Source organism: Parambassis ranga, chromosome 21 (assembly GCF_900634625.1).
Source record: "Parambassis ranga chromosome 21, fParRan2.1, whole genome shotgun sequence".
Taxonomy (NCBI): domain Eukaryota; kingdom Metazoa; phylum Chordata; class Actinopteri; family Ambassidae; genus Parambassis; species Parambassis ranga.
The window spans coordinates 13,659,643-13,682,160 of record NC_041041.1 but is presented as its reverse complement, the minus strand read 5'-3'; the positions used below and the strand labels follow the sequence as shown (position 1 = coordinate 13,682,160).

General features: G+C 41.2%; 3 protein-coding genes across 9 annotated transcripts in view; 1 reads left to right on the top strand and 2 right to left on the bottom strand.

The window, feature by feature from the left end:
• The window catches only part of LOC114453854 (disco-interacting protein 2 homolog A), a 64,017-nt gene extending 47,070 nt beyond the window's left edge, over positions 1-16,947 (bottom strand). For all 6 annotated transcript variants that reach the window (XM_028433769.1, XM_028433770.1, XM_028433774.1 and 3 more), the window contains exon 1: positions 16,482-16,947. In XM_028433769.1, coding sequence (XP_028289570.1) covers positions 16,482-16,605 — 124 coding nt within the window. In that variant the 5' untranslated portion in view covers positions 16,606-16,947. The remainder of the gene's footprint in view (positions 1-16,481) is intronic.
• A 717-nt stretch (positions 16,948-17,664) lies between these two features.
• LOC114453857 (CASP8 and FADD-like apoptosis regulator) lies at positions 17,665-21,460 on the bottom strand. Its single transcript, XM_028433778.1, has 9 exons — positions 21,081-21,460; positions 20,896-21,001; positions 20,598-20,733; positions 19,884-19,954; positions 19,766-19,796; positions 19,593-19,642; positions 19,412-19,490; positions 18,206-18,710; positions 17,665-18,117 (listed from the first exon to the last, which is right to left on the bottom strand). The coding sequence occupies exons 1-9, from the start codon at positions 21,362-21,364 to the stop codon at positions 17,988-17,990; spliced, it is 1,392 nt and encodes a 463-aa protein (XP_028289579.1). The 5' UTR covers positions 21,365-21,460; the 3' UTR covers positions 17,665-17,987.
• Positions 21,461-21,651: 191 nt separating this feature from the next.
• Positions 21,652-22,518, top strand: part of LOC114453856 (protein FAM126B) — a 36,148-nt gene continuing 35,281 nt past the window's right edge. For both annotated transcript variants that reach the window (XM_028433777.1, XM_028433775.1), the window contains exons 1-2: positions 21,652-21,783; positions 22,144-22,369. The gene's annotated coding sequence lies outside the window, so the exon portion shown is untranslated. The remainder of the gene's footprint in view (positions 21,784-22,143; positions 22,370-22,518) is intronic.

Genomic DNA, 22,518 nt, shown 5'->3' with positions numbered 1-22,518 from the left:
ACATGCACTCTGGCTCAGGACACGGTCTAGCAGTTTGACTGACAGACTTGTCACTATGTCATGTGATGACAGCAAACCTACACATATCACAGTATTTTCAACCAAACTGCTGTTTATTTTATTTTATGTCAGGTCATGACCAAACAAAACCACAGAGCCCAGATAGTAGAAAGAGCATTATAATAAATCATCAAATAACATCTCTCTGTGGCAGCCAGAGCTCTTTGGATCATTCCCTTATAAGGACCAATGGACTGGTGATTTAGTGATACAGTCAGAAAAACTGCACATCCTTTCACTGAGTAAGATGGAAAATCAGGCTTGAATAGGATTGGACAAAGAGCAGGGACAACAGGAGGCAGGAAGACTTAGTGGTGTGTAAGAGACTGTGAGGAGAAGAGACGGGGGGAGACAGTGTAGAAACAAAACAAAGGAGAAGGAAACTACAGTAGAAGGCTGCAAGACAAATGAGGGGAGAATGAGGGGGGAGGTAGGACACAACTACAACCGACAAAAACTCACTGACAGGTGAACTAGCAGAACAGACTGAGGTACACGTGTTTTTGTGTGTGTGTGTGTTTTTTCCAAGAGGAAATGAGGTACATAAGGTCATAGTCAGTGTACCACTATCAGCTTACAGAAACACACACAGGTAAAACAAGACACTTGACTGCACGTGTGTATCAGGCACACATAAAACAAGTCGCTGCCACTACTGACACTTCTGTTTACATTATAAAACACAGCTGATTTTGTACAGAGCTCACCAAGAGACGTTTGGATTTCAGGGTAAAAGCACTAACCTTGACATTCTTGTTTCTAATCTGTTACATCAGTATAACAGTGTAATAATATCCACCTAAGGTGCTCTGCTGTTTAAACTGGCCTTGTACATTGAATTCCCCTCAGGATTAAAAAATTAAATAATATTTTTTGGGGGGGTCTGATGTGAGCTACACATGCAAGGTTTCTGTTCCTACTTCCTTCATTATCTGCAGGCAACCCATAATTCACCGTGACCATGTATGGTGAGAAATGTCCAACAGACACACAATAAAAAGCACTACATCATCGGATAGTTTTGCTAATCAGTCATCTGGTTGCCATACTGTTTGGTGTTACGCTGCTAAGCAAGATGTTAGCTGAAGTCAGAGATATGCTGGATGACATCACTAGAAAAGCAGGCTGGAGATCCATTGTGTAACTCCATACAAAAAAGGGGGAATGCTGTGCTTCATGTCTTGTATCTGTCTTCATATCCTCTCTTTATGCTAGTCTTTTTGTCTTTCCGTCTGTCATTGCGTCCATCTTTTTATGATATAAGCTCTAAAAATGTAGCATGGTGCTAATGGTGCCCTAAAGGGATTTTCATTGTTTTGTCTCAGATTACAACTTCCATGAAAGCTACACGTAGGATAATGGAAACTTTTCTTTTGTTCAGGTTGGGCTATAAGGATCATAAAAACAGGAAATATATAGGGGGAGACGGTAACAGGCAAAAATACAATCACTGTATTCCTCAGTCACACACACTAAAGTGGAAGGTACAATACAGTTTAATGCATTTGATCCTAATGAAACAGCTGTTCCATTAATCTCTTCCACCAGAATTCAATAACATTAATCCGGAAAAGTTTTTCTCCTCTTCTCTGTTTCAGTCTCACACACACACATTGACACAGACTTGCTGCACTGTTGATGTCATATAGCTATGCTGCTTGCCAGGTGTGACCTCAGTGACCTTTGGTTAATTTGTTGGCGCTGCAAAGCTGCAACAGCTCATCAGTGGCTATGATGGCCTTTAGCTTACAAGCTGTGAAGGGACAGGCCAGCGTAGCTTCCAGCTTCAAGGTTTAATTGTGCAGGCGAGGCATAAAAAGGTCACCCACAGGTCACAGCTTTTTTGAAGCTGATGTTCCCTGACTGTGGCTAAAAAGCCTTGCAGCTCCACGTGTGTCATGTATGACCTTAGCATGTGGACTGCTCCAAAGTGAACGTCCAAACAGTCAGGCTGACTCTAAAGGTCAAAGGTAGGGTAACAAGTGTCTGCAAATTGGTAAAAATTACCTTGAGTTTTGCTTGATCAACAGGCTTAGCATCATGGGTCATTTAATTTAAGAAGCAAGGTTCATGTGTAAAAAACACACATGGCCATCAGTGTATGACCTTTTTTCAAATCCAACATTCACAAAGAGGAACATGTCCAGCATCTAGCTGCCAGAAATCCTGAGGTTTGATCACTCAGCTGCTGATGGACACTTCCTCCTGCAGTCTGCCTGATAACAATGTTTACACTGGTTACCTCAGAGATAACCCCTTATCCTCTAGCACTTCACTGCACTACCAACCCTTCAAAACAGGCAAGAACCCAGTAGGTCCAAAAAGAAAAGAAAGGAAAAAAAACTGCTCAATACTTTCAAGGAGACAGTAACTCAATTTCAGAGAGGTTTTACTTTTAATTAGAAAACAAAAGTGTGCATTGTTTAGGCCTCGGGACTGTTCCTTTGGAGAACTGTAACTGAGAACCTCTGCTGTAACAGATGGCTTCTCCTGCATCACATAAATGTGAAATAGGTGAACCAATTACCATAACAATAAAATATGTTTGTAGTATGCTGCTGAGTTCATATTACAAGTGTTCACTGAACAAACAAAACATTTCAAGACTTAATGACTTCACCTTTGCTTGACAATTCAATTATGGGGAAAAAGTGACACCATGACTATTAAAAAGATATCACAAGGTCCTTGCTACATACTGAAGGACAATGAGGACAGGAGTAAACTGATTCTTTGGAGGATGTTGTTAACCTCACCCTCTTTAGCAGGCAAGCTGCCCAGTTCCTCGAGAGAGGAGGTGTGTGTGTGTACGTCTGTGTGTGACTGACTAAGGCACTTGCTTACTAACACAAGGACACAGGACACACATCATCAACATGTATTGGATTTGTACACATAAACTTCAAGTAGCTGACTAACAGCCTGGTTTGGGGTAAGCGAGAGAAAGAAGACTGGCTTTTGAGAGACACAAATCTGTCCAGTAGTAGGTATGCTTGGCTGCTCAGTCACACGTCCCAGCACTGGGATAAAGCCATTTCAGAGAGCCTTATCTGAAGACAGGAAGTACACAAATTGCTTGAATGGTCAGGGAAAAGTGAAAGTAGAGAGCTTTCAGTGGTCCCCTGTGACCTGAAGGCTCATTACACTCAGAGGTCAAGAGCTGTGGGACTAAACACGCTGTGCCATGAGACCTAGCAGTATTCAGTTGTTACAATTTTCTGAATTGGCCTATATCATGTATTAAACATCTCTGTCATTTTCTATACTTTTCCAATAAGTAAAACACGCAGTTATTAATTAAGTTGGTGATAATATAAACAGGTTAGACAGGGAAAATATAAAAAGCTGCAGAATTCACAGTGACACATCCACATCTGTGGCATCTGATGATGTCAGTGTCCACAGATGGGATCTCTTCATCTGAGACCCCATGCAAATGAACAGGATCACAAACACCTGCTTGCTGAGGTAATTCATCAATTCAGCTGAGAGGTTTTTATAGCCTGATCATTTTACAGTGAGAGATTTCTAACTTCTAAGCATTGCTTTGCACATGTGGTACCTAAGCTGAAAGTGATACACTGACAAGACCATCCTATAGCTGACACATTGTAGCCTGAAGGCCTGGTCTGTCATACATACCTACATCTACTATATATAATGCACAAAGGCATTAACACAGAGCAATTTTCTCACAAGACTTCCAGTTCTAGAGAAAGGTAAATGCACATGAATATGCAGAATCTGTAGCAGAGGCAGAATATTCTGTACTAAACCCTCCATGCAGGCTCTTGCAACAAGGCGAAAGGGACAGAAGACCCTGTCATATCCTGGACAAGCTTCTTTAAAATAAATTGTCAGATGAAATATCAAATCAATGTGTCTCTGTACATTGTTGCAAAAAGCTGCCATAAAGCAGTGTTGTTTATTGATTAGCCACATGAGCCCAAATGCTTTGTTAGGTCCTAATTTCTTCCTTTTTGCCATTATGGGCCTATTTTCCATAATGGCAAAATCCATCCTTCTTAAAATCTTTGTAACTGAAGAAGCTCTGAGAAATGATAATAGATAAATACATTTCAGGTTTTATCCATGCTAAGCAGCTAGGAGCATCTCTACAAAAAGAGAAATCTGCAGGTCTACCCATTATATCACTAAGCAGTTAAGAATACTCACATTTCTGAAGATGCTTAATCAAGTTTGCAATGTTGAAGTTTCCATTTACACTGAATAAATTGCACACAACAGTTTTCTTAATATTAAAATCACCCCACACAATTAATACAATGACAGGACTCACTCACACCTAGTGTTGATGTGACTCATGCTTCTCATCTGTGTAACTCTGCCACATCTTTAGGGCATAAACTGTAGTAGCAGACACGTGAGGAGGCATCAAATTAGATTAGGCAAATGCAAAAAGACAAAATCCACTGCAGGGACACTGGCCAGTATCTGATCAATAACAATACTGAGTATCGGATTTGCCTGCCCATGCATTTGCTCTTAAGTTTTGCTTTGGGAATGGATGTAGAATCTTTCTTCTGAATCTGAATCAACTCTAAAAATATGTGAATGGATACAAAAACCAGTTTCTTATTATTTTTACCTTTAACACTGTCTTCCTCTGTTCTGTGTGTGTGTACTTCAGCCCTTGTCAGTCAGCAGCTCTTGTTATCTTCCTCTTGTCCCTTACTTCCACCTACTTATTCTTCTTTTTCCTGCTTCCTGTCTGCCATTACGCCTGTTTCACCAACTTCCTCAGTCTTTTTGCCCTCCATCCTGCAGCTCCTCAATCAATATCCTCCCCACTCAAACCTCAAGTATTATTGTCAGTGGTCAAATCCCTGAGCGAGCCTCTCAGTGAGGAATCTGACAGGCAGACAAAAAGAAATGAACCCAAAAATAAGTAGCAGATTACAGCGTGTATCCTTATGCTTGTATATCCTTGTGTTTTTTTAGGGAATAAGAAAAAGGATTAACAGCTCCTGAACATCTGTGCTGAAATAACATACAGTTTACTGTATGTGCCTCACAGAAAGCCAACATGCCCTGCAGCTAAACTGTATGTGAACCGTCAGTCCGACACACATGCTTTCTCAAATGCCTTGAGGTGCACCTTTACAGAATTAACTCAGTATTTACATTGTGTATGAAAGCGATCACAGATGTGAGATCATGACTGTTATTTCATGCAAACAAACAGAACAGAGGCAACCACAGGGGCATGTTTTCTCATGTCTGTCAACTGTCTACTGCCTTCCACCAGTTTCCTGAGGTATGTAGCAGTTTTCACTGTTACACAGAAACAACTGAATAATCTGCTTGTTCTAAAGGGCCTAAATGCCTTTTTTTCCAGCTCCACATTCCACATACACCCACAATTCAAAGTAAGACCAGGCAAGGGCAGGGCTGCCGATGTTCATCCAGAACATGTAGAAGATAAAGGCTGAGGAGAGAAAGAGTCGGCTGTGGTGATATTGTTCGCAGAGCTTTTGCTTTTGTAACGGCAGCCAGCTGATACTGTCTACCAACAGAGCTGCAGGCTAATCGGCCTCTATTAGCTAATGTATTGAAGCCTCTCTACCTCGCTAGGGAAATTAAAGAGTTTTAAGCTGGATCTCTGAGAATTCATTATGTTTAAGTTACTCACAAACACACTGTCATATATTTGCAAATACAACAAAATTCTTTGCATTAGTTTCTACCTGCTTGGAGCAAAGGACAGCAACATTAATTGCCAGATTCAACTCATACAGTAAACTAAGCAATGCATGTGATGTACTAAACAGCTTAAGTTTAAACCTCTGGAATTATCGGCCGTTCTTCAGGATCTAGCCAATAAGATTCTTGAGCTTACCACAGGAATGCATGACCCTCTGTGACATTGTTTTAAAATAAACATATTATCCAAAAAAATGCAATTATTAAATGTCAGCACATTGCACCAGACAAAATATCCCCTTATTTATGGAGCCAATATTGGATTGCTATGGGTGGGGTTTCACTTGTGAGCTGATACTTCAAAAACAAGTGGAGCTGCTTCCAAGACAAAAACAAACTTTTGTCTTATTGTAGCATTTTTCACTGAGAAAAACAGTGTTCAAGTGTTAACCACGCTTTTAGAGGAAAAAAAAAACCAGAAGAGATGGTTAGTTCCAGAGAGAGTCAGACAGAGCGGCCAGTACAGGGTCTGCTTCTGCACTTAGCTGTAGTACACACATCAAAACCAGAGGCGAAAATCGCAGACTAAATCAACAGTGTGTGACACAAGGGAAGGGGGAAGGAGTATCTCTGTGTGTAATGTATTTGTGTGCACACACACATCATACATGACGCTAGCAGACGATGGGGGAAAACAAAGAGCAGAGTCAGGGCTCCCATATGGCCGTCTCCTCGGACGGGGAGGGGGGGCAGCAAGCAGCCAGTCCCTTTAGGAGAAAGTGCAGATTGATGTCAGCTTAGCTGAATCTTTGCATTTTGCTATCATTTGTCTTCTGTGGCCTTCAGGGGATACAACGCTTAACCTGACATGACCTCAGTGACAGGGTTGAGGCCTCGAGGCCTTGAGGAGAACCCTGCCGGGACCTGCTGACACTTTATCTTCACAACTCTTCAAGGTCAATTACAGCGATGATCCATTCAGATGTTCAGTTAGGTACTGGATAGTTCTATCAGCAGAGTTTTATAATGTTTTTTGTGCACTAAACAAACAATATGGGCAGCTTGTTCAGAGGCAAAGGTGTGACAGCTCTACTGTTGCTGTGGCAACCCAGAAAGAATACATTTTGACTACTCTGACACCAAGACTAGGCTATAAGCAACAAAATAAAACAATGATGTTGAACAAATTTATTAAAAAGTAAGCTAAAAGACCTTTTCATCTCTGTGAACACATCCCAACATGTTTAGAGCACAAACAGTAGGCTGGGACAATGACATCCATCCAATACTTTCTATTTTCTTTTTTATTATTTCTGTTTGTGTAGCAAAGTGCATAAATATAATACAAGCAAAATGATCTATTTGCAAATAGTGCTTTTCTGACATAGTCCAGATTGTTTCTGTGTAGAGAAAAAAAATCTATGCCTCACACTCCTCTCTTCTTCCTCCTCCACTTTTTCTGCTCCTTCAGCTGACACTTTGGACACAGACATGTAAATATAATTCTCTTTTTTTAGATTTGACTTGGAAGTAGTTAACCGAATGCAGAAAAGTAGAAAATGTCTGGAGCATACGTGAAGGGCAACTTTCCCTCTCTATTTTTGATTGATTCAAGCTCACTGAGGAAAATGTAACTAGTAACTGTAAAAACAACAGCATCCTTCCTTGGTAGTGTTGCTACTCTGCTCTTTCTGTATTAACTTAAGTCACCAGGACATCAGGGTACTGTGATTTAATGTCCCAGTGGCTAAAAATAGCTGCCGAGCCTGCCCATGACAACAGTGAAATGAAATTCAGTTTGTATCATCAAATTAGATAACAAGGAGGGAACAAGGAAGCAGCAATTCAGTCATGGGTTCACTCTCTGAATACTGGTCATGTGGCTCACTCACTCACTCACTCACTCACTCACTCACTCACTCACACATACCACTCAATTGCCTATAAGGCTGCAGACTAGCGGTTGCAGAGGTAAATCCTCCGGAGAAAGTTGGCACTTAAGTGTGTCATCATAGAGGTGTGACACACTGGCAGCTGGCAGCTACCTGCCACTTGTTAGCATTTCAGACATGAGTGTTTGTACCCACTAATGACTGACAGGGTGGAGTCAGAACATGTGGTGTATTTGCGGTTGCTTACATGTGGCTTTTTTTGTTTTATTATGTTGACAAATGAAATATAAAAGTTGCTTTGATTATCATGGATGGAAGAAACAGATGTTTGGAGAAAAATGAGCCATTAGGCTAACTTAGCTCGTTACAGGAAAATAATATGGGAACGCTTGAGTGTTATGGAGTATGAGAGGAGCTGAGGTAACAAGGCTTTTCAGAGCTACCTCACCTTTATTTCTGTGGCAAAAGCTGGATATTTTTAAGATGGGAGTCTGTGACGACTGACTTGATTTTTTGACACTTCTGCACTGTCTACCCTGCGTTTGTTTTGATTTGTATTAGATTATAATTCTTTAATGATACTGGCGTATTGATGGGCACTAGTTGTGTAAACAAAACCAACCGTATCCTCAGTGGAAATTAAGTGTGACTAGTCAGATTGAAACACACATACACTCAACCACCCAGAAATGTTGGCTTATACCGTAAATTGCATCATGTAACTAAAACTCTCTCTCACACTACACACAGACACACATTTACCGGACCACCGCCATGAACATCACCCACATGGTGCTGTGACCTTAAGAATGTGAGTGAGTAAGAGCACAGAGATGTGATGTGTGTGTGTGTGTGTGTGTGTGTGTGTGTGTGTGTGTGTGTGTGTGTGTGTGTGTGTGTGTGTGTGTGTGTGTGTGTGTGTGTGTGTGTGTGTGTGTGTGTGTGTTAATCTTATATTAAATTACAGATCTGCTCAAAGTTGTATCCGTGCCATTGTTCCTCCCAAAGTGCCTGGGATTCCACTGGGTAGAGAAGGGTGTGTTGACAAGCAGTAGCAAAGTTTCACCGTACAAGTCAGAAGCCACATTCTGTACACAGATCATTACCGAGGATTACTTGTGTTTGGCCGTGGCCGTCACTCGTGACAAATGAATGAACACACTGGTTGCTGTCATACGCAGGCATGTTACAAGTTCAGATAAACGCTGTTGTTGGCTCGTAAAATTCCAGAGTGGAAGATATCGACACCGCTCTAAGCTCCTTATCAGTGGAACATCTCTTTCAGTGGCAGCACCAGAGAAAATATCACAGCGATTACTTCAGACTTTGAACTCACAGAGACCACATTCAAATATCAACACTTAGGAATGGAGATTAGATGCAAACTTGTTAAGCCTGGGCTAACTATAAATAACACTGAAAAATCATGCCAAATTAAGTGATGTGTGAGTGGTTATCTGTAGTTACGGAGTAATGTAATGAATATTCAAAGATGCTTGAACACTCAGAAGCCAGGTGTAATAAGATTAACAACAATGTTCAACAGAAAACAGTAGTATTATCTTCAAATGAGACAAAACAACTGAGATTTAACAACAATAAAATTCTTAATGTAGCTTCACAATGTTCAGGACAACCAGGGTTGACGTGTCAGATGATTTGGTGTTGACCATCCTGGAAACTCATAGGGAACTGGACATAAGAAGACTCAAAGGTAGCCTTCATAATTGGTGACAGGACCATCTGTCAGTCACCAATTATGAAGGCTAACTATAACCACTCAGATCAGCAAATCCCCAAATGCATCAAGCCACTAGCGTGAACTTTGAAAGATAGCAAGTAGCAGTTAGCATCTCTTAAGGGTTAAGTGCTTATGTGCAAACAGTTGCTTTTCACTGACATCACCGTTCGCTGTCATCACAACTTGAAGTACACTTCGTCAGTTTTATAGTCGTGTATAAAGTTTGACAGAGAGATGCCAGACAGTTAAGGAAATACTTTCCGGTCTGCATTTGGCACATTTGTTAAAAAGTACAAATGGATTTTCTTGATTTTCTTATTACATAACATTCAGGAAAAAAGTCTAAAACAACAGCTTGTTTTTTTTATTGATTTACGACTTACAGGCATGCATTGGTTTCTAATTGTTATAGGCAGTCTCCACAGTTTGTCTGTTATGCCTTAGGAGCTTGAAATGCAGTCTTGACTTGCCCTTGCTTTCCATCCCACCCTTTCTTTCTGGCTACAGGTACATGTTGAATATCACAGTTTGAAATCTCTCTGGAGAGAAACAGCAGCAGTTCTCACCTAAAACTGTCTGGCTGCTTGGAGTGCACATGCTGAAAACACATTTTCTGGTATGTGAGCTAAGTCTGCCAAGTTAAGTTTTATATCTAAAAAAAGCTTGCCCCACAATAATAAAAAAATGAAACAAGCTTGCTTGGTTGTGCTCTGTTCCTTCTCTTCCCAATGTCTACTGGGACACCTAAAGGAATGAGGTAAAGAAGAAGGGGGGAACTTGGCCTTGTTCTTTCAAAGGAATGGGACAAACTGCTATGCTATCTGCCTTTTTGTTGTATGTAGGTGTGCCCTCCAGCAGCGATGGGGATTTGGAGAGCCTTCTCCTCACGGTTAAGTTGATAGGTCACGGCACATTCCAGACATTTTCGGTCTGTTTGTTTTTCACCAGGAAGCCTCACAATGCAGTCTGCTGCTGCTACAAAGGGCTCTGCTTGTCTTTGATCTGCACATCATATCCAAGTATGCCTAGACATGGATTTAATGACATCTCTTATTTGAGATCTTTCAAAATTTCCAATTTGTAAAAACTGCACACTTGCACTTCTGGGCTGGCTGAATAAGTTCAGTGCAGTCATGTATGGCTGCTGATCCGGACTTGATAGCATCAGTTCTCTGAAATGTATTATTATCAAACATTTTCATTTACATGGAATTCCAAATAGACCTTTAATCACCATTCTCTGTCAAGATCCAACATATAATCTTATATACAATCACAAACTTCTGTGATGCCCGGGAGGCTCCAAGTGGGCATATTTTACCACAGAAGTTCCACTCTTGGATAAAATATTACCTAGCACATCACTCATTCATCAGTGAAAATATGTAGTGATGATCTATCAATAGCAAAATGCCTTTACTGACGTACTCAAGGCTGTGCAATCAGATTAATACTACAGAATGACTGTAAATTGTAACTTCATCATCAAATAAGACAAAAAAGAAATGAATGGATGACTTTATCTTGGTCTCTGAAAAACCTCACCTAGCCCTCTGCACACATCTTTGACCTCCTCCCTTCTATCCTCTGCAAGCAATTTATTCTGCACCTTGAAACACTGCAGGAGAAGTGTTCCAGGAAAATCTGTCTACTTGAGGTTTAATTCACAACATTTGGAGACAAACATGGATCTGATTACAACTCTGTCATTTTCACGTTGGCTGAATGTTATGTCTGCCTCTCTGCAGACACAAGCACACAAATAAAAGAAAGAAAGCCAGTGTAGTCAGACCAGAAGCCTTGGTGGGCAGAAGAATGTAGAGGACAGAGCAGAGTGAAAACTGCAATGTGTCCTTTAAGTGGGGCATGTCGTTGTTTGGTCAGCAGATCTCTCCCTGGCACCGGTGCCCCACTGCACTGCACATGAAATCTCCCTCACAGCAAGGACACATACAGAGTCACCAACAGTACCAAAGACACACAAACTTAAGCAAAGAAAAATATTCTGAACCTAAAATGTTGGTCAATGAGGAGTGTTTTTAACACACCCTCTGGCCACAAACAGAGCTCAGTGGTATCACTGTGGCAGGAAGGACAAGGTGGTGGCCTGGCTGGAAGCTGGCACTGTCTCTGGTTAGCAGAAAGCCAAGTGACTGGTGGACATCAGAAAAATATGTGCTTCTTCCATGAAGCAACTGCATTTCAAAGACAGGTAACACATCACAAAAACAAGTAGTCTATAAAGATGTTACACTTCTAACATCTCTTAAGGGTCAGTGTGACATAAATTTTATCCTGAAGGGTTACCTGGGAGTCCATGAAGACTTGTCCACAAAAGCACTAATTGTGCATATGGACAATCAAACAACAGCAGACTTTGAAGACAAGCTATGTAACAAAGTTCTGAATGCACATGTATTCTTTGTATTTGAAGTGATTGAACAATTGCCAACACAAAGGCCAAGACCATGATTTAGAGTTTTAATGTATTAGCATCATAAACTGAGAAAAGCCTGCAGGAATACAACAAATTGTGACCTTGCATTTCTCTAAAATTGAAAAAAAAAACGAACAAATTTAGCCTCTTTGCACAGTAAAATAACAGTTGCTCTGTATACTTCTGCTGTTTGTCACAAGCTCCAGACTATAGGAGTGTGACTGTGTAATCAAATGCAACGATTTCTGCCATCAGTGTAACCGCACACAATAAAACACCACTGAAATTGCACCAGTGTCACTTTATGGCTGAATGAATTGATATGCAGAGGGGCTGAGTATATTTTATGTCTCACATTTCAGAACAAAATCCCTGTGAGCTGAAAGCCTCAGTTGTCACATGGATATTGGAGTTAGTTGGCTATAGATTGTAATGACACACAATTTCACTGAACGCACTGTGTTTAATTAATTCATCTGTAATAGTATTATTTGATATTACACTCACAATGATGTCAAAGCAAAATAAACGAGCGGTTCTAACATACAGAACATTAGGTACTTTATAGACTAAATCAAATTCGAATAAAGACTAAGAAAAACATACTGTAGATATTATATTCACACACTGCATTCCATTAAATATTCATGACTTCTATAAACACAGAGACAGGATGTTGACTATACTAAAAAACAAAAAAACAAGAGCCTATAACAGAGAACCATATAAAGTGGCAGGACCATAAGGATCATTACTGGGTTAAAATAAACCACAGTTTTGTTCTTTGTAGCCAATAAAAGGGAAAGACCAGCTCAACATAACTCCCAGAGAGACACAAAGAAAAAGTAAATGAACCGACAACCATATATGCACACCATCACATGTGTGCAGCATAAGAATCTGAAGCTCCGCTCTGCTCAGAGGCACACCCTTAAAATATTTATGATCCTCCACGTTCTATCCTCCACTAACACTTGCAGGGGCACAGCATAGCTTTATCTCCGAACTGGATTTTACAGTGGCTACAGCAGCAAGCTAATTCGCTCCAAGGCTAAACATTCTTCTGCTTTGGATCCTATTACAGTGCAAACCAGTAGCCATGTACAAAGGCCACCCAGTAATCACCCTAAATCCCACATGTTTTCAAAGCTCTTAATGTAGAGCGTGATTCTACATTCATCAAACGTTTGGTTTGTGATCAACAATAGGCTGACTGAGCACAGTGGAAGTTCTTTCCCCATAAACTGGTGGTGGGACCACAGAAAGGAATGACTCAGGGCCAGTGAGTGGTCTCTCTTTACAGTGAGTAGTCTTTTCTTAACAAACCAACTCGCAGGGGTTTCCTGCACACTCATACTTTCCGAAAAGAAACTTTACAAAAGTTCTGGCCAACAAAGCAATCCACCAACCACACCCTGTGTGCAGGCCTAAGACCGTGATTCAGGTTTATTTGAAAGTAAAGGCCTATAAAACTCATTGTATGGTGCTACCGTAAGAAACTATGCCCTGCAAAAAGACGTAGCGGAAACCAGGCTGTAAAACAGGTGATTATAAAAGTAGAAATAAGGGGCAGTCATTTTTAGACATATTGTCTCAGAATTCCCAGCAAGTAAACTTAAATACATTTAAATAACAGAATCAGTGGACAGCATAGAACCATAGGATTGTTTAGCTGGCTTCTTTGTGGTTCATCGCTTATCAAGTAATAGACTCATTAGTCCCTTTCTTGCTTTTCTTTGCTATGTTTGGAAAACATGTTTCAAGCCAAATTCTTTAACTTGCACAACCACTGGTAGATCACAAATCTATCCTTCCAGGCTCCAAGCTTTGAGCTTGCACCCAATCCACTGATGATCAGATCAATCAGAGTCCTTTGAGGGCAAATACTGACGGTTATGTACATAAGTGTGATGCCGGTAACTCATCAGTCTGAAATATTCTTATTGCTTGTTGTTTCCTTTTCTGTGACTGGTTGATGTCACCATGTGACACATGCTGACTGAGAGATGGGTTCATCTAATCATCTGCTACGATATTAAAAAAAAAAAAACTGTGTGACCAAGTTGAAAACGATTAATCAGTCTGTGCGAAATTGGGTGCACTGAGTGGGGTTTCAGCTATTAACAGCAATAAGACACACACCACTGCTCATTACACCATCAAGCCTGTTGGTGCCAGAGTGAGTTTAATCATCACCACCTCATTACTACTGTATCCACCTGACAGCACCATACCCGATCACCTCTTAACCTGCAGCTATAGCGAATAAAGTTTCATCTTATCTAAATGATCAGATAAATCGAGGAACTTTTATGATCTTTAGGAAGAAGCTGGGTCAGTTGAGCAGAAAGTACTGTTGATAAGAACAAATTAAAACTATATCTCTGAAGGGACGACGCTGTTCTCAAGGAAACATAAACAAGCCAGACAGCACTTAAAACTACCAAAAACCTGCCATCCTCCTCTGTACATGTTTGCTGAATGAGAGCAGGCACAACATGCGTGATGATCAACCGGGAGTTTGGTATTTTCCCAGCAAACGCCAGCAGCACTGGACTAAAAATGACTTTGTAATCAGAGGGTTTAGAGAGCAAACAGAGTAAGAAGGCAGAAACGCAGAGAATGATAGAGTGAGTCTATGAATTACTCAGCAGACACGTCGCTCGCTCTCTCTCCTCCCTGCAGGAGATAATGGGGATCATTCGTCTTCTTGCCCTCCTTTACTTTTCCCATCTTTTGGCCACTCATCTGCATCCAGGTCAGTTGAGAAAAAACAAGTCCTTTCTAATAACTATGATGTACAGAATCTGGTGGGAGGAGAACTCAGTCTACTTTTGGGGTAGGTTGGGGGGGGGGGGTGCGGAAAGGTCTCACAAAGCAAAGTGGATCATGGCTCTAAAAACAGAGTCTATCAATCACCTTCTACTGCAGAACATACTTAGTATGGAAAAAACAAGTCAGAAGAATTTGTTATGAGCACAATAAGAGTACACAGATTGTTTATTTCACACATCAGCAGGTCTAAGCTGCTGACAGTGAAACATTATGTCGATGAGCTGCTGGACAGCCTCAAATTTATGCCATTCCAACACCAGGCCCCTGATATTATGAGTGAGAAAACATACATGCCATGCCTATTCAGCTCCATGAATAAAACAATACTGCACACTCAGGCATATTGGCATTGTCATGCATATTAAAAGCCAAGATGTGTCTCTCTTTTAGACACAGACATGCCTGTCATTAAATCCCAGAGAGAAGGGTGAGGATAGAAAATCTGTGGGATTCTCAGGTTCCCATCTACCTCTAATAAAATAAGCCACCGCCTGTCCTGTGACAGGATGCATGGGGGAGGCATACTAGGAGCATCACCATGGGGTGAAAAGTTCAGCAGCATACAGAAACAGGCAGCAAGAGAAAAACTGGAACATTTTACTGATTTTTTTTTTTTAAATGGAGAAAATATAGAGGAGGAGAGGCCTGAAGAGCCAGTGTCCGTGGAAGAAAAGATATCAGAGCTATCAGAGCTTCAGCATGGCAGGATGTGACATGTGGAGAGCAGGAAGAGGAAACTGGACAGATATAGATTAGTTTGGTAGCCACTCCTGAAAACATGTCTATCCCATTAGGGGCCTTGGCGGCAGTTAATGTGCTTATCAAAGCGTGCACCTTGAGTCTATTCCAGACAGCTAACATGTTGGAAGAGAAAACTCAACCCACTCACTAACTTTGGGTCAGTAGGTTGTCTTTTTTTCATGGCACCTTAACCAAATTCGTCCACTTTTGGTTTGGTACGCACCAAAGTTAGGTTGGCAGCCTTCAGAGAAAGTCTTACCCTGACCAAACCTGGCAAGTGCGAACACACCTTAAGACTAATTTATGAATGGAACAAGGGGAAGGGCTACGCTGACTAGAGGAAAAAACTTTTTCCATACACTCACTACACATGTGTGAACACGATCAATAATATCAATAAATACATATTGCTTCCTCACATTACTTTAACTGAGTTTCTGATATAAAAACCTCTAAAACACAAAGTCTATGTGGTCAAAAGCATCCCTGGCTTCATTATTAAATACCAATAAAGGGTCAAACAGAGGACACACAACAGTGAAGAGTGAATGTGCACATAGGCAATAAAAAATAATATCTAAAAAAATAAATAAATAAATAAAAATCCAGATCAACATTAGTTCACTTAAATTGTGTTAACTGAATACTTTTAAACATTCCATCAGAGCTGGTAATGTGATAAAGTTTATGTCTAATCTTGTACCGAGGCCTACATGACAATACTGTGAGTTGTTATTCAGACCCTCTAGTTGTGTGATCATGGGTGTGTCAGTACAGCTGTTGACATTGGAGCCAAACGTGCTATTTGGAGTGTCTAAAACTTGTGAACAATAGGAGCAGCCTGTCTTCATTAAAGCTGTTATAACCCAGTGGTCAGTCTACTTTAATGTACTACGTCCCTGAGCTGCAGCCGTGAGGAGGAAACTACAGAGAAGTTGAGTTTTGTGGAATGACTCTTGAGCAGAGGGGCTTGGTGATGCTGGCGTATGTTCAAACATGAGCTCTGAACACACAGGGCGGTGGTTCTGGTCGCTGTCATACACACATAAACTGAGTTTGAACCTCCTCACCGACCAGGCTTCGGTCTGTGCACGCGTTGTTGTGAGCGTACCTTCAGATAGCTCCAGCTCCAGCTCCGCCAGCTTCTCCCGGACCTCCGCCGGTAGGGTCATAGCGACAGCTGGCGTGGGCTCCAACATCATCGTTAGCAATCCGGTGGAGGTTCTCTCAGCCATGGTGGTCCAGTACAAAATGTATCCTGACTGGTGCTCTGACAAAAAGAACAAATTATACAAAAACAACAACCCCTCCTCAGCTGGCTCAGAGCAGAAAGGGTGTTGGTGCGTCTCCTGTTTCGCTGCAACGTCGCACAGATGTGTGAGAAATCTCTCCAAACGTCATGGCACGGCTAGCTGCGAGGTTAGCGGACACACCAGGCTCCGTGCTCCCATGTAGTGCGCCGGGACGGTGCCCTGTCAGTGTCTCCGAGCCCGCTGCCTATTCCTTTGGCTCTGGCTGCGTCCTGACTGTCTGCGGCTGCTTCTCTTCAACTGAGGAGGGAACTCATTCAACTCCTCGCTCGCTTCCCACGGCGCAGTCGCCATTGCATCATAGCAACAGCAGCCCCGGCCGTGCGCGTTCACGATCCAAACTCATGCTGATGCTCCACATACAACTTGCCTGCCTCCTACCGTCACAAGCAGGTTTCAGGGCACTCAAGGACATGCAGCGTCCTAGAAGCTACACCTTCCTTTACTTTGCAACGATAAAAAGAGCTGTAACAACTCAAAGGAAAGTTCCACTGTGAATTTATTGCAGCACATACTATAATGTTCAGTTCACTAACTAGGCCATGCCTTAAGTATATAACTTTTCTTGGTATAAAGGAATAAAAAAAGTACAAGCTGCTGTTCCATGGTGTGATGACAAAATAAAAACATAAGCATATTAGGTAAAAAAAATAGCTTATAAGTTACATGTTTTGCTGCCTGGAATTTGTCTAGAAAACTGACACAACTTTCAATAACTACTTAAAACAGATATTAGAGCAAAACAAATAATAATACAAAGAACACAAATGAAGTAATGAATTGTAAAAATAGTCACGATTGTAAAATACATAATTAAACAAGGTAATTATAAAGTAATTATTTTTAAAAATCAACTAAATATTCTACAAAGTGAGAATACTAATAATAAAATTATAAAAACAAGGGTAGGTGAATGCTTTTAGCTGAGAACTAGTACGGCACAAAATACAAAATGAAATAAGTTATCAGTACATGAGCAGTTTGTTGCGCATAATTTAAATATCCATTTTAATTGGCATATCTTACAGTACTTGAGCTGCTATTTGTTTTTTATCTTGCAATAATAAGTTGAGTGATATGAGAAACTATGCCTATTCTTTCCATTCTTGCAAATGCTGTCAACCTTAATTTACTGTGAGAGGAATCTATAGTAAATTGATAAAATACATGCACACTGAATCTGTTAAATAATGTTTGCTCCTTCATCTCTTTCACCAGTAGGTGTCACTGTATTCACAGTGAAATCATTCTTATAAGGCAAAGCAGAGTATAGTGTGTGTCTGACACTGAGGTTTACCATAAATCCTCTATTCTAAATACAGATTTTTCCTCAGTGTGTGTTTCACATCAATGTGGTAATCTGCCCCCGGATTCCATCTGTTATGTTCAAAGATGGCTGCATTCACCTCCGTGTGAACATCAACTAGATTCATTTTCCTGTCAGAAGACAAAGAAGACAACAAGTTAGTTTCTGTGAAATCTGCCTGATGCTGAGCAGATGTTGCTGCTGAGTGTTTGACTGTACCTCCTTCGAGCTTTGTGTAAGCTATCTGCCAGAGCCTTAAAGTAAATGGAGTGATGTTGTTGCTGTTCCAATTGATTTTCAGCTGTCCAGCACTGACTCCAAAACACATCTGCATCTGCAGGAATGTTATCATATGTAGCCATCGTGCCATAGCCATCGGTCTCTAGATCTTCATCCCGGTAGTCCATCCTGGCAACGGGCAGAAACTCTGGAATGCTGTACCTCTGGATGAAAAAGATCTTGGGCTTCCCAGCCAGCATGGGGCATTCATCGCCGGTGAAAAGGCGCCTGATGGTGTCTAACGGCAGGCCATTGGCATAAGAGTCTGTGCCCTGGATGCAATCGGCTGTACCACGGCTGATGATGCAGCAGACGAAGCCGTCACCGCTCAGTCTCTCTCTCTGATTGAGTATTCCTTTGAGAGTTGTAAGAATTTCACCAGCACTCAGCCACTGATAGAGCACGACGTCAAAATGAAGAGCAGTAAACATCTCACTCAACATTCCTGAGGGAGGGGAAATAAAAAATTAATATTGCAAATTTGATGATACATGTAACCTAACTTTGTACATTTTATTCAATTGCCAACTACTTTATACTTCTACCTCACTATGTTCATACAAGTTCAGTGATTATATTTTTTTTCGTACATTTACTTGATAGTTTGAATAACTAGTTACCTTTTAAAATTATTTTACATAAAAATTGTTAAAACATCAAACGCTGCAGTTTTATAACCATTTAGATGGAGTCCAACTCCTAATCTAGTAGACACTGAGTGGATGTAATAATACTACTACATTCAAGAGATGATTGATAAATTAGTGGCCTAATGTAGATGAGGTTTACAGTTCTTGCTGCATACAAATTGCTCGTAGTTCATCTTATTTGACGGTTGTAGTTAATGTTGCAACCTCAGATTTCATCTCATCCAACACACCCACCCTATTCACTTGATGAGGAACACTCAGCCTACTACCTCATCCACAAGATTAGGAAGGAATTTAGTGGATGACATCATATCTGCATTCATTCTCTGGATGAGGTCCACTGGGGCCTTCAAGTGTGGACATGTAAAAGGGAATTGGGAATGCTGGGGAATAAACTGACTTCTTCGTATTTAGGCCACAAACGTATCAGTCACATAACTTGGATTTGTAATGGAGTATGTTTACATCAGGGTATTGGCCGTGTTTTGTGTCTCACCTCCATCGCTGCCCACACAGTCTATGATCACACAGACTCCCCTGGGATAGGTGTTAAATTTGTATGCCTCTACTGAACTCTGAAATGAAAAGGAGTAAATGAAAATGTTTTACAAATGTTCAAATGTACTGTTAAAAATAACAAGAAAAAAAAAGGCTCTTTGTGAGAGTGAAAACCTCACCTCACCGTTCTGCTCCGCTCTGCGCACAGGGGTGTTCATGCTCACCCTGGCTAATGTGTACAAGAAAGTGAAATACATGAGTGAGGTGGGGCTTTCCAAAGGTTAATGGGTTAATGACTTCACATACTCATCTTTACAGTTTGTATATTTTGCTAATATGTAGTCTCTTTTACCAATTGGCTGACACTGTCCTTGTCTGGATTGCTGTGGACAGAAAGAGAATGTATTTAAAAATCGGTTTAATGAGGAAGAAATAAACAGAAACATCACGTGGCTGTGGTTTTAACTCACAGAGGCTCTGAAGGTTTGCTGAAGTTGTGGTGGTGCTGATGGTTCTGGTGGTTCTGGTGTCCCAGTTGTAACTACAGCACACAGACAGACATGCATGTAAGAACAAATGATAGTGTCACACAGGTGGCCACATGTAGTTACACCATAAGGAACCTTTTGTTCCTTTTAGGATCTCACTTCTTTGTTTTGCCTTTAAAAGGGCTTTGTGTTAACCACCCCGTGTTAACACAGGAGTATGAGTTTAAGACACTTTAATTCTAAGGCGATGTTGTACAGAAGCTGTATATGAAGCTTAATTAGAATTCATCATCAAATAGAGTAACTAGATGTCAAAAAAGCTTTTAACAATTACAATATGTGGTTAATAAATACAGATCTTAATGCTAAAAACCATTATGACTCTAAAGGACAAGATCTCTATTGGTCTGTTGGTGAAACAGAAGATAACATTTCATTATGTTATATATCAGCTGCTGGTGTACACTGCAGACGCTGTCAGTGTAGTTGTCTGTGAAAATGTTTAAACATACTTATAACGTATTTTTCAGACCATCTATCTAAAGGACACCCACGTGGAATTACCGTGCATCATACTCAGTTCCATTGTGATTTTCACTTCCCCTATTATCAATCACATATCACATGGTTTGCAACAATATCAATGTCACATATTCTGTGACCCACTTTATGACCCTTTTCAGGTACATTTCCCACCTGACGTCTTGTAAGCTGCCACTTTCTTCGCCAGATCAACCCTGCCAATGTTTTTCAAATGGTCCACTATGAAGTCAACTCTTTCGGGTGAAACTGAGTCCATCTTCTCAAGTTCAATGATCACATCCAGGAAGTTCTGTCAAATAAAAAGGGAGAAGGGAAACTATATTTGTCAGGATTGAAGATACATTTTGCTGTCCTAAAAAGGAGGTCTCGTGTTACAGGAAACCCCCTGCCCACACACACACACAACAATGTCAGTAAATGAAAATGAAACATGCTTCATTTTTGCCATTACCTTAGAATTTTCTATTTTTTCACGGGTTAATGTGTTACTTAATAGGAATTTTAAACTGTCCAGATCTTCAGAATCCAGATCTTCACTTATATTAGCCATCAAAACTCTGCAATACAGACAATGCATCATTAAATCCCGGTAGTTAAGATGAATGACATGCCATACATACTGGTCAGACAGCATACCTGAATCTTGGGATGACCTGTGGGTCCCTCTCCACCTGATCCTTGCTGACTTTACACACTTTCCTCAGGATATCAAAACGGCCTAATCGGAGCATGAGTTCTCGCAGGAACAGGTGAGAGTTTTCTTGAAGCAGAATCTTAGATCTGAGCATCTCCTTCACACGGGCCACGCTGCTGTCCGCCTCCATGCTGTCACACAAATACAAGAGTCTCTTGCGCTCACAGCTGTTGAGGTCCTCAGCTATTTGATTTATCTCACGAAGCTGATCCTGAAGAAGAGCCATTGACTTTGGTAGATCAGGAGGCGGAAGCAACGATCAGGCCTATATAGACACCCAATAAACAACACGTTAGGTCCTCCAACGGAGGAAATTAAAATGCGAGTATAGAAAGAACATACCTTAAAGTTTCGGAACGACATAAGAGGCCACAATTTGTCTAGAATCTCGCCTACAGGAAAGATGACGCACGGTTAAATCCGCACTGGGGAAGTACCCATTCCACCACTAGCTACACAGCCTGGTTCTCCACAACCGCAGCCCCTGTATGTAGGCTGGTTTTAACAAGAAATGTGTGAATGAAGCTGACGACAGCCAAAGTCCAGATCCGTTTGGATTAAAAGTTAAAAGACGAGGACCGGAGATTCGTACAAAAAAACGAAAGCGAAAGAAACAGCTGCTTTAAGGGCTATGTCAGCCAGCAGGTGGGGATTAAATCAACACAAAGTCTAAAGAGAAGCAGAGACAGAATCAGATTATGGACCCGAGGCTTCTTGTTTATTTGATAGAATATAAAAAGTCTAGCCTATTGGTTGATCGCCAAACATTAACTATTCCGTCATGAATATAACTTTAAAATGTGCCGTAATAACAGTGGCACAAATCATGATCAAATTATTTATAAAAAAAAATTGCTTCAGACTTCTAGACATTAAAATCTGCCTTTTTGGAAGAGTCGTTTTCCACAATTTGCGTTGTGTATACTTTCATGGCACATGTGCGTAGAAGTGATGATAATGAGTTGTCCCATGGTCATGAACGCATCAGCGCTACTCCCCCTGCAGGTCGCCGGAGTTTGTGCTTACCACAGCGGGCTGAGTTCCGCTCAGCCTGGCCAATCGTGTGGCGCTTGCATTGCAGTGTGGAGCGATCATACGGAGGAACTGCTCGCGGAGAGAGGGACCGTTTGAAGGAAAGATACGCGACCTGTGTGACCGCTCTGGGCAAACACCACGTCTGCTCCCCCGCTGCAGTCACCGTGTGACATCCCCACCACCAGCTTCAGTCCGAGTGAGTATTTTCTTTCCGGTTAGATGACAAAACACTCTGAATTTTCCAGGTAGTCGCAGTCAAGGGCTGCTGGTTACTTGGAACATCATCAGCACTGTTGTGTTGATGTGGATGTAAACCCGCGGCGAGGAGGCTTCAGCAGGCTGGCC

What these genes read in the sequence shown, in the direction of transcription:
- LOC114453857 (XM_028433778.1), bottom strand. Translation starts at nt 21,364, where the DNA reads ATGGCTCTTCTTCAGGATCAGCTTCGTGAGATAAATCAAATAGCTGAG. An exon ending in GGCAGCTTACAAGACGTCAG is followed by an intron (nt 19,955 to 20,597) that starts GTGGGAAATGTA and finishes TGTGTGCTGTAG; the next exon opens with TTACAACTGGGACACCAGAA. An exon ending in CTGTGTGGGCAGCGATGGAG is followed by an intron (nt 18,711 to 19,411) that starts GTGAGACACAAA and finishes CCCCTCCCTCAG; the next exon opens with GAATGTTGAGTGAGATGTTT.